The 12,333-nt window shown below is 36.3% G+C and overlaps 1 protein-coding gene across 1 annotated transcript; it reads left to right on the top strand.

The window, feature by feature from the left end:
• The first annotated feature begins 1,128 nt into the window (after positions 1-1,128).
• On the top strand, positions 1,129-3,293 carry LOC135200222 (rhodopsin-like). The gene is made up of 2 exons (XM_064228657.1): positions 1,129-1,289; positions 2,061-3,293. The coding sequence occupies exon 2, from the start codon at positions 2,061-2,063 to the stop codon at positions 3,186-3,188; it is 1,128 nt and encodes a 375-aa protein (XP_064084727.1). The 5' UTR covers positions 1,129-1,289; the 3' UTR covers positions 3,189-3,293.
• Positions 3,294-12,333: the final 9,040 nt, after the last annotated feature.

Genomic DNA, 12,333 nt, shown 5'->3' with positions numbered 1-12,333 from the left:
TGACGCAATTTATGCCTTCGAAAATTTCACAGATTGAAAAGATGGTAAAAGAACGTTCTGCGTACAAGCACAGTGCTTTACCCCAAGAGCTCGTGTTCGCAATTTTTGTTTATGTGGCACGCTATATAACACTGTCCAATTTTGGTGTCACTGGCAGTATTAATGCTGACAGTGCTCATTAGCTCGAAAAAGGCTGCAGTATTACTTCAAAGTACAGTGTCCCATCGCCACAGTTTTTATGAATTGTTTTTTGTGTGTAGATATTGATTGAGTTCTCAACATAGTTTATTTTTCCTTTTTTCACGTATGCGTCTTTGTTTCTGTGCAGAGCTTACTTCGAATGTTATTGGCCTTTTAGACTTGTTTTATTAGAGTTTTCTCTCGCCGAAAAATAACAAAGCAAATAATAGTGACAATGGACTTGTTCTTTCCATTGTCAGTGAACTGTGTATCAGTCTCAGGCGTCATTAACAAGTCATTTTGTCTATGCGGAAATTGGACTCGGGTTTCTCATTTCTTGTCGTTTTTCTGCCTTAAATACGAAATTCCTAAGCATATGAACAATGGAAACGTTTCTTACTATTGTTAGAATTTCACCACAATAAAGGTCCTCCTGGTTGCTCTATGAATCGTAGTTTGCCTACTAACTTTTACCAAGTTGAATTCTACATGGGTCGCTATTTTATTGACACAATGTTGGATTGCGGGATAATATTGTCAAAATGAATGACTTATTGTCTTATTTATTATAAAGAAGTGCTATTACAGTTTAGTAGAGAACACAACATGATGACATAAAGGAACGTGTTAGAGGAGAGTTCAAAGGGAAACCTTTCACATTGTTTTGGAGAAACAAATACGACGAAACGAAATCGGCAAATATAAACGCTGGGCCTTGTTGAAGATCCTTGTGTGTGGTTTATGTCCAGGTGATTTGATAGAAGGTTTTATCAACAGTATGATTTAGATATTATTCAAAGTCTTCAACATAGTCTTTCCAAGTAAAAGAAGTTAATGTTAAGAGTTTTGTTCATATGCTTGCGAGGAAGACCGAACCTTTGCCGAGTTGGCACAAGAAAGGATTCCTTACATCATGCAGAAGCACTTCATGTCTTTCCGCAATTTGCAGCCACTACATAAAAGGGGGAGCAACCTTTCGTTTTCAGTCACAGTTGAATCCACTGGGAACTCGCCACTGGAGCAGCTGGTCAGTCCGCCTCAGCTGAAGTAGCTCATCGAGAATCTTTTAGTGTTGGCGGTTGTAAGCTGCTGCTTCAGTTACTAAAAAAGTAAGTTCATACAAAAATTCTACAAGCAGTTTGCTATTTGTCTTGCAGTGTAGTAAAGTACTTTTGCTATTAATGTGCAGTATTTAAAACCTTTATATAAGTCATTAATGAAATCCAAATTTGTCATTAATTCAAAAAAATACCGCTTTTGAGTTTTAAATTTTTATTACACCAGCAAAACTGAAAAATTGTCTTTCCACTAATAACTATATATTTTGCTGTTATTTATGCTAACCATTTTACTTCTAAGCATAGGCCTATTGCCGTAACTTTTGATATGGTAATCTACTTTACGTGTATATAGTGGATTTGAAAATACTTTAATTTAGTATCCCAGTAATTGTTTTCTTCCCTAGTATGAAGATAAAGCAATCATTGTTACTTCTTAGTAATTGTTTCTACTCAGTGGGAAGGTACCTACACTTCTTTAGTAGTATTAGTTAAGAACGTTAAAGTCAGTTCTGGTATACCCATCTAAAAGCTTACATGTTTGATGATATGTAGTAATAATTTCGGGTAAAGTAATACGTTACTATATTATATGATAGTGGTGAATCAAGTGTTCCAATATTGGCAAATGGTCAGTGTGATATTCTTGAGATTATATTTTCAAATGATAGTGTGTACCGTTTATTGAAAAATATGCAGAACCAAACTAAACTTTTTTGCTATTTGAAACATACATGAAGCAGATATTTATAGAAGTATTAATCTTCAGAATACGAAAAATTTTTCAAGTGAATTTCTAACAGTTTCTTTTTTATTTTTCAGATGTCTTGGAATAACCACCAACCAGTAGAATTTTCCCTATCTTCAACCAACCCCTATGGGAACTTCACGGTTGTGGATATGGCACCAAAGGAGATCCTCCACATGGTGGATCCTCACTGGTACCAGTATCCTCCTCTGAATCCACTGTGGTATGGTTTGGTAGGGATGTGGGTTGGAGTCATGGGATGTCTTTCCATTGCTGGTAACTTTGTTGTCATCTGGGTATTCATGAATACCAAGTCACTTCGTACTCCAGCTAACTTGCTTGTTGTCAACTTAGCTGTCTCTGATTTCCTGATGATGTTCTGTATGTTCCCACCCATGATGATTACCTGCTATTGGCAATCATGGACTCTTGGTGCATTCTTCTGTGAAGTCTATGGGTTCCTGGGATCTCTGTACGGCTGTGTCTCAATCTGGTCCATGGTTTGGATCACTCTCGATCGATACAATGTTATTGTTAAGGGTGTGTCTGGAACCCCTCTGACCAACAGTGGATCCCTTATGAGAATTGGTGGCACTTGGGTAGCTTCCATTGCCTGGTGTCTTCCTCCATTCTTTGGGTGGAACCGCTATGTACCAGAGGGCAACCTGACTGCTTGTGGTACTGACTATCTTACTGATGATGTCTTCTCTCATGCTTACCTGTACATCTACTCTGTCTGGGTATATCTGTTGCCTCTTTTCCTCAACATCTACCTGTACACCTTTATCATCAAGGCTGTCGCCAACCATGAGAAACAGATGCGAGAACAGGCCAAGAAGATGGGTGTCAAGTCTCTCAGGAGTGAAGAGAACCAGAAGGCCTCTGCTGAGTGCCGTCTGGCCAAGGTTGCTCTCATGACCGTGTCCCTGTGGTTCGTTGCATGGACACCCTATTTCATCATCAACTGGAGTGGAATGCTCAAGAAAGATTTGGTCTCTCCTGTATACACCATCTGGGGTTCTGTATTCGCTAAGGCTAACGCTGTCTACAATCCTATTGTGTATGCCATCAGTCATCCCAAATACCGTGCAGCTCTTGAGAAGAAGCTTCCATGCCTTGCATGTAATACTGAGAGAAATGATACCGTCAGTGAAACTGCTTCTGCTACCACCACCAATGAAAAGGCAGCAGAGAGTTCTTAAAGTTTGTGATATGAAGACTTTGATTCAAAATTTGTTTTTCTGAAAATTAATATCTCTGATGTGTTTCAATTTGATTTAATAAATGATTATTTTTTGCATTCAGAAGTATTATCATTCAGAGCCTCTTTCTTTAACTTGTAAAGTTAAAGTTTACTTTTGGTTCGACCGTGTATGGAATACAAGCCTTTGCAAATAAAAAAAATATTACATACAAGATAATTATGATAGAAATGACAAGCAACAAGAATTGTTTCATAAATAAATTCAATAACCTCACTTAGCTTGAATAAGCTCAATTTAAAATTTGCGTCGTTATAAATCCATAAAAATATTTATAAACAAATTACTTATACTTAAAATTTCAACATACACTGAGGCAGTTATTTGGTTTTAGAGAAATTTTGATTCCTGATAATTTGCATAAACATTTCAGAATCGTTGTTAATAAGATAATGGTTCTGATACTTTTTTTGGTGTTTTATTTTCGAACAGAAACTTGTGCTTGTAATACCAACAGTAAACACTAAGCTGTCTCATACAAGACTCGTTCTTACATCTTACATTTTTTTTAATAGTTACATCGATTTTAAAAAAGTAGAAAGAATAGAAACATTCTCTGACTTTCTTCCATAAGGCTGTCTAAATCCAACCTGGATTCTTATTTGTAGCCGAGTATTTTCCTGTTGGTTGAACATTATTTACATTTTTGTATTTACATGAATAAACAGAGGATCTTGTTCTTCGAAATATTCTACAAATAATACGATAAAAATTTAGATCTCTTCCATTCTCCCAGTTGCACTGGAAAATTCCATTAAAACTAGAGGATACTATACGAACTATTTCTCAACAAATCCTCCATCTAAGTCAATACACTTCTGAAGACGTTGTATCCACCCCATTAACCCTCCTCTGAAGAACTCTATATGTCTTTTGTTCTGCACCGTAGAGAAACAGCAGTTTTCGCCTCATCAGTGCATCCAAATATTTTTCCTTTCAAATGTTCTTAAAAGTTTTTAAAACAAAACGAAGTGTGAAGAGGTAAGATCAGGACTGTGAGGTGGATGAGATAATGTTTCCCAACGAAAAATCTCGTAGAACAGCTCTTGCTACTCTCGGAGAATGTGCTGGTTTGTTGTCGTGATGGAAGAAAGCTCTACTGCGGTGCAATTTTCCTGGTCATTTTTTCAATAGCGCATTTTTCAGTTTCCTTAAAACATTTTCGTAATAATAAGTGGACTTGTCCGTAGGTACCATTTGATGCTGGCTACTTGTTGAAACAGATTTCTGCTCGAGTGAATTCAAGGACTTGTGAAATGTAGGGATTAAGGACAGGAAGCCTAAAGGCTTACCAGCCCTGCATTTTTCTCTTTCCTTCGTGGAATATGTCTATTTATGTATTCCTCACGTTCCATATTTTTGTGATTCGTTTATATATATAATTATGCGTATATATATGTACACACACACACACACACACACACACACACACACACATATATATATATATATATATATAATATATATATATATATATATATATAGATATATATATATTATATATATATATATATATATAATATATATATACATTATTATGTTTGCAGCCGGTGAATGTTAGATTAGGGGAATTCCAGATATCCTTGCTAATGGGGCTGCAGAATCATAAGCAAGAAAAAAAAGAGGAGAAAGGGAACTTTAACGTCGCCAAAGTGATTGAAAATTTACGGAATAATTTAACAGCAAAGGAATTATACAGCATCACTCAATTAAAAGGATCAGTGCACAGAGGAAATACTCTGCCAAAGGGGAATCTGTCCCCACCCTCTCGACTTGAGACCACCTTGACGTGGTGAGGAGGTTCTTGAACCTCATGAATTTGTTCCTGGGTTCGAACTCTAGAGTATCACAGATCATTAAATATTTATTTGGATTAATTAAAGTTTAATGGACCTGATAAATAGAAATACGTAGATATCATTGGTGGGACGGTGTTTATATCCGAAGCTAAATTGTGGGAACTGTGGTAGGACCACCAACTGCCCTATAATGTTCGAACCTGAGGTTATTAGGCGGAACTATTCTGCAGAGCTGGACCACGGATTCCAGGGGCGTCTGGTATTGGGGATAGTAGGACTCCCGGCATTTTATCCGGTTTGACCACAATGTGATTATGGTGGGGATGATTGTGTTCTGGTAATATTTTCAGTGCTAGCAAGTGGGTTTGGCTTACACTTGGGCCACTCTTATATGTTGCCACTCTAATCATGCCATCCCCTATGGGGTAGGGAAGGGACGCTTGGAAGAATAAACTCCATGAAAGGCTGATGATATCTTTTTAAGGTTTTCAGGTTTAATTTCTTAATTTTTATTTACAATGTTTATGAGTCGTAACTTAGAAGATTAAAATATCCCTGGGCCCTTTGATGGTAACAACTAGGCAAAGTTGACAACCGCTGCTCCAGTACAGAGCAAATCTTCTAGCAAGGAAGTGGACAATTCTCTGGAGAACCCAATTAATCAGTACTGTATGAAACACTCAAAAACAGTACATACCGACATGACTTCACTTCGACTCCCTCTTTGGGAGTGGAAGTTAGTCAATGTTTCTAACTTTAGAAACAAAACGGAAAATTTCAGCCCCAAAATGAGAAAATTGCCGATTCAACAGACACTCAACGGCAGAAATGTCGTTTAGACAGATAAGAGAAACGACGTGTCATATAGAAGCCACAGCAAAGAGTCAATCTGATAACTATTTGTCTATAACAAAAATAGATAATATAAACATTAAAAAAAACATGACACTATGAATATCATTCAGGGGACTATTGAAGCTTCCCTAAGAAGTGACGAACCAATCGAAAAGAGTATTCGCTTGGACTCTCTTTAGAAAGGATAACCCTGAGTTCAAGATTGTGAAGTATACAATATACCGATTAAGCAAAGAAGTAAGTAAATGGTAAAAATTGCAAAAATGAAATTTGAAGTTCGAGATCTACCACAAAAGTAAAAAAAAAAAAATTAGACCAAAACAGAAAAATAAGACCATTTGTCCCAAAGCCACTACAGTGTCACAATTGTAGTAAACATTGGAATGCAAAGAGACATTGTCAAAATGATCCTGTGTGTGCATATTGTGGGTCTGAAGGACCTGCCACACAATGGACGTAACCAAAGTGTAGAAAGTGTGGGCAAGACCATCATGCAAGATCCAAAGAATGTATGCACTATATATACAATACAGTTAAAATGCTACAAGAAAAAACTGGGATGTCTGTAAAAGAGGCTAAATTGGAGTTGAAGGTGAGAGGAAACATACATATTATTCAATAACAAGAACAAATGCTGAAAGAAAAACACATACAGATAGTAACGAAGCACAGAAAAATAAGTCCTAAGAAGAAATTAATGTTTCCCAAAAAAAGCTAAATTTGATAATACTATCAAATTCTTTAGAAATATTAATGCAAGTAGGAGTACAGGAGGATGCTACTACAGAAATGACAAAGGAAATTGATGATAGACTGGAAATTGAAGGTAAAAAAAGACCTTTTATTCGAGAAACTTTAGTTAGAACCAAAGACAGATGTTATGAAGAGAGAACAAAAACAAAAACAATCAAAGATGATACGTTTATCTCCTAAAATAATGATAAGATCTATGGATATCCAAAACACTGAAGAAATGGAAGAGAATCATGCAATAGACAATAATGATTGTGTCAAGGGAGAAGAGATTACTCCATAACCATTAATTGGCAGTACATCAAGAACAAGAGAAACAATAAATATACATAACAGATGTGGATGTAATGATTGTTTCATTGAATTCTGCGATAATAACAAAAACATAACAAAGGATGGATTGACAAACATTATAAGAAGATTATTTAAGAAATATAGAAAAAAGAACCACTAATTTGAGTACTCATTAAAAAGGACGCATATGCATCGAACACTTAGTATATTATAAAGAAAACAAATGAGTACGTGAGTAAGCTACTAGAAAAATCCTAGTTGATAAAAAAAGAAAGCAAAACTCGACCCCTATTACAAAATTATTTTCAATAGGTATATTATACAATGGAACATAAATGGTCTGCAGACTAGATTTCACCTGGGAGAAATAAAAAAAAATAGTAAAAGAATATGAACCAATGATATTATGTTTACAACATGTTAACCAAACACTACCAACAGTAGGTAAATATGCCTTAGCATCTACATCTAGAGAAGAAGAAGGAAATTTAGGTACAGCCATATATGTACATATAGTATGTTATGACAAAGTACCTGTAAACTTTACTGACTAGCATATATAAAGTATTAAAATACGAATAAAAAACGATAATTATGTAATTCATGATTTTACAACCAACCTCATGAAAATTGCGACTCATATAAACTTAAGGACCTGCTTGACAGTGCCAAGGAACCCACATTAATAGCAAGAGATTTTAATGCTCACAACCCGATATGGGACTGTAATTGTACAAACTCAAATAGAGCAGGAAATAAAATATAATAATTCATGAAGTCAGACGACATGTGCTGTGTAAGTAATGATTAAATCAGCACACCTTGACTTTTATGTACAACAAGCATAGTAGACAGACTGGATTGGAATACAGTTGATGACTTGCACACCAGTGATCATTTCCCAATATTATTTAATTATTATAAAATAATTCTGCCAAGTATGTTTCTCAATGTAACATTTATAAAGTAGATTGGGAAAGATATGAACTCCACGGTAGGAATATCTCACCATTTGAGTATGTACAAGATAATATTGAAACAAATAGGTTTGTTGTTGATTTCATTAAAAGCGCTGCTGATTAAGCATTTCATTGTTCTCAAATTAGAAAATTTATATTTATTTCAAGAACATTAGAGCAGTAAAGGAGAAAATAAAGTTAAATAAATTAGATATTTCCTTGGAAGTATGGCAGTATGCCCGGAAGATGGATTGGGCATACTCGCCTAACGCCAGCTTTTTGATGGCCAGATAGAATCGCCTTTCCGTGAGGATTAGCTGATCCCCTTGACTGTGAGGCACTTGCTGGATGGGTGCCCCAGTCTGGGTGATATTAGAAGCCGTTACACCTCTGAGGCTCTCGGTCGAGATGGAAGGTTCATCCTTGCCAAAATCCTTGGTGTTACAACCCTCGGGGTTGTAATGCAAGTTCTTAAATTATAAAGATCTTGTCAGTAATAAATGTAACTCGGTGCTAAAGATCAGCGGAAACAAACACCCAAGAAAACTTAACAATATTTAATGCCTAACAAATACAACATTTTAATCAATCTTGTTGGATGTAACAAATACCACAATAACTTAATAACAAGGAAGGACAAATACCTGTCCTTAGAATCACACTGGATTCCCTGAAACTAAGAAGCGAAGTCCTATCAAAGAAAGAGGAAATAACAGTTTATTAATAATTGACTTGTTTGGATCCAACAATTTTGCTGCCCAGACCAAAAACTACCCTAATACTAATTCAAAGGGAGAAGGAATCCAGAGTAAGTAAAACAAGAAAACAATTATAAGTCCTTCTTTTTACCACAAGCTAATCACGCAAAACCTTGTCTATAAAAGACTCATTGGGTGATGTTATATAGTCACGGCACAAATATGGAAATATATATATATAATTAAATAATTTAACTGCTATCTAGTTTTTCTCACATCAGTGGATGCTTCAGAAAAGAAACAATTCCAGGGCCGTGATCAAATCGCCAATTCAGCTATCAGGTCAGGTCATGAACGCCAGAGTATCAACATAGAAACACAGTGAAAAAAAAAAAAAAAAGATTCTCCGTCTTTCCTGGCGTCAGCCTCTCTACGGATCGTCTTACGAGCTACCAAGCTCCCAAATCCACAGCAGTTGGACGTAGATGCAGAAGCGGCAGGTAAATTTACATAAGTGATGGGAGAGAGCGACGGCACCAATTCCGTGGGAATTCCTCCTTGATAGGGAAAGGCAGGAAAGGCTCAAGTCGCAGGTGACAGGAGCACCTACGAGTCTCGTAGGTCGAGGCAGGAGACGCTCGAGTCGCAGGTGACTAGAGAACCTGCAGACAACAGACCAAGGCGAAGATCCAAAGCGTAATCCAAAAATCGTCGTCCAAATAATCGTCATCTAATGTCCAAATCTGTATGCTGCTTAAGGGATAATATCAGGGGAGTGCTCTAGCCCGAACTGAACTATCTGACTATAATCTGAGCACCAACGTCCAGACATCACCAAGATGCGTTCATAAACACTCGTAAGAAAAAAGAAAAACAGTCGTTAAAACGATAGTTCGATAATATAAACAATCGGGGAGGAGGCGCCTAACCACACCGAGTAATGTTAAATTAAGCACTTGAAATGACCAGACAACGAGCACTTAAACTTCAAAAACAATATAAACAAATACTCAGACAAAACAAAGGATATTCTGCCACAAAATGATTCTTAAAAAGTTGTTATTAATCCTAGAAAAACAAGGCTGGTCTAAATTTACAAAAGGCAAATAAATGATAATCTAAGCTTTTCTAATACTTGGCAAGGATTTTGTGTGTGATTCCAGTGGCCTTTTTAGACTTATTATCGACACTGATCTTCTCCCAAAAATATATTGAATACATTTTCCTTTATCTTTTTATTGTTTTTATAGCATCAATGTTGTTCATTTAATTGACATTTTATTTAATTGATATCGGCGCTAATGGCCCAGTTGTCACAGTGGTAATAACTCAAAATCATTCATTCATTGGATGCAGACCGAACTCAGATGTTGAGATTATAAGCAAGCCTTGCTCTTTTCAAAATTAGCTTATGGGTGTGAAGTGTGCACTTCTGCAAAGCCGGTTCAATTCATCATGGAAGAGTAAGATTGTGTATAGGAGCATTTAAATCATCTCCCAACCAGAACATGCTTGAGATGCTGGTGAGATGCCTCTAGATCAGGGGTTTTCACCTTTTTTTCACCAGGTACCCACTTAGGTATTTTTAATGTCTGTAATGTACCACCTCCATTTAGTATAAAGAAAGCAAAACATTGTCAGAAAAAAAAATTCCATTTTGTATATTTGCAAGGACTGTACTGAAGGGAAGAAAGTGCATAATTCTCTTGACGTAACCAGTATTTTTGTAAACACACAGAACTCTATAAAAATAAACTTTCATGGTTATGGTACTGAACTGCAAAAACAAAATACATTATTATTACATCAGCAGCAAAGGGAGTTAATGAGATTGCTGAAACCTTCATCAGCTAGCCTAATAAACCAGGGAGCAGTTTTTGCTATAGCACATGGAAGGCTGGCTTCCACATTCATACAAGACCTTAGTTTTGATTTTATGACAAGCTCAAAAACCCAGTTTCACACAGATGATACTACGTTGATGGGAAAAGCAACTGAGAATGGAGGGGCTCTTCTGAGATGTGTGGATATGATTTCGATATTTTACACCAGAACCCGACTAAAGACTTTTCTCAAATATATCACAAGCACTGGAGTCATTCATAAGTTCAAATAAACTCGTCCTTAATAGCATTATTAACAGAAGCAACATCTGTTTGGAAAGGGTCTCTAATTAGCTTTACGTTTCCTTCAGACACATCAGGAAAGCATCTGTCTATTTCATTTTGCAGTGAGGACAGTTAATCCACTCTTGTAAGCTTACCATCTGAACTAAGGTAGAAGTGTCCTGCCTGTCAGCAAGTGGACGGCCAGGTCCCAAACCCTAACAACCCGTGGGGAGCATGTACCCCCTGGCATACCCTTGGCTGTCCTGGGATACGCGTATCCCGAGTTGAAAACCTATGCTCTAGATCTTCATTAGTTTTAATAGACATAATTAATCGATCAATTAGTCAAACTGCGTTATTTTTGGCTCTATAGCACCGCATTCCCTCTCTGTACCTGTGAGGAAATAGCACTCGTGAAAATGGTCTGTTGCGAACAGAAATGAGAAAAAAATGAAAGTGAGATGACTCGGTCACCGCAGGTCAAACTCGGAGGTTGCACATCAGTTTGAATTGGTCAATTCGAAGAACTCGACAACTTCATCAAGTTTCATACTAAGTCATAATGTGAACAGGAACGACAAATTTGTAATAGTAAATTAAAAGTAAAAGGAAGGAGGTAAAAAGTCATTTTAATTTAAAGGTTGAAATAACGGCCAGTAAGAATGGTGAAATTTCAGTAATAGATGGAAACGATAAAACTCTGAATCTGGCATTATTGAACCTGCTTTAGTCTAAATGTCCCTGTTGTCTAATTGTTTTGAATTCAAATGTACAATGAGAGTATAAACGCACGATCTTAAGTTTAAACTATGATTAAGAAACATTCAGTGTCATTGTAAAAGTCTAGTGTATTAATATGACTTCCTGATCACAGAAGTAATCCGGGTTGCCTTGCCGTTTTAACCCTTGTTCACGAATCAGTTGAAGTAAAACCGCTCTGTGTTAATGGCGAACAGTTCCGTTTCACGTCAAGCAAAAGTGAATTACTCACTGCTCCTTATAAACTGAATAAAAATATTGATACCACAGACATACATACATACATGCATTGTTAGACAAATCGTACCAGTCCAAACAGTCACGAATATTCATTAGTCAGTAACAGAAGTATCCGATATCGGATAAAATAAAGCTCTTTTCCAGGAAGTCATAACTAGTATTTTAAAGTGATGATTTATTAGAACCAATAGAGACCAAAAATAGACTGTGGATTGTGATTAATTCTTTATCATCGTTTTTTATGAGTAACGAGCTATTAATTAGAACTAATTTTATTACGAATAGTTGAGATTCTTATATTGAAAGTTTTGAGAGCCGTCAAGTAAGCAGGCTACTTTTCTTCAGATTCTTTGTAACCTCTCATAGCCATCATTTTGTCAAGGCGATTGACTGAAGAACCTTTTCTTTGTTTCTACGTTGACTGCAATTACGTGATTTTTCTTCTGAACAGACATTCAGTTCATTGAGATTAATTGATATATTGTGTATTATAGTAATATGTAAAATTTCCGTCATCTTTCTTGCGCTCTGAGGAAATGCTAACCTTTGCCAAGTTGGCACAAGAAAGGATTCACTTCTTTAAGCAGAAGCACTTCAAGTCTTTCCGCAATTCGCAGCCA

The sequence above is a fragment of the Macrobrachium nipponense genome, chromosome 26 (genome assembly GCF_015104395.2).
Source record: "Macrobrachium nipponense isolate FS-2020 chromosome 26, ASM1510439v2, whole genome shotgun sequence".
NCBI lineage: Eukaryota > Metazoa > Arthropoda > Malacostraca > Decapoda > Palaemonidae > Macrobrachium > Macrobrachium nipponense.
This window is presented reverse-complemented; position numbering and strand designations above follow the sequence as displayed.

What these genes read in the sequence shown, in the direction of transcription:
- LOC135200222 (XM_064228657.1), top strand. Translation starts at nt 2,061, where the DNA reads ATGTCTTGGAATAACCACCAACCAGTAGAATTTTCCCTATCTTCAACC.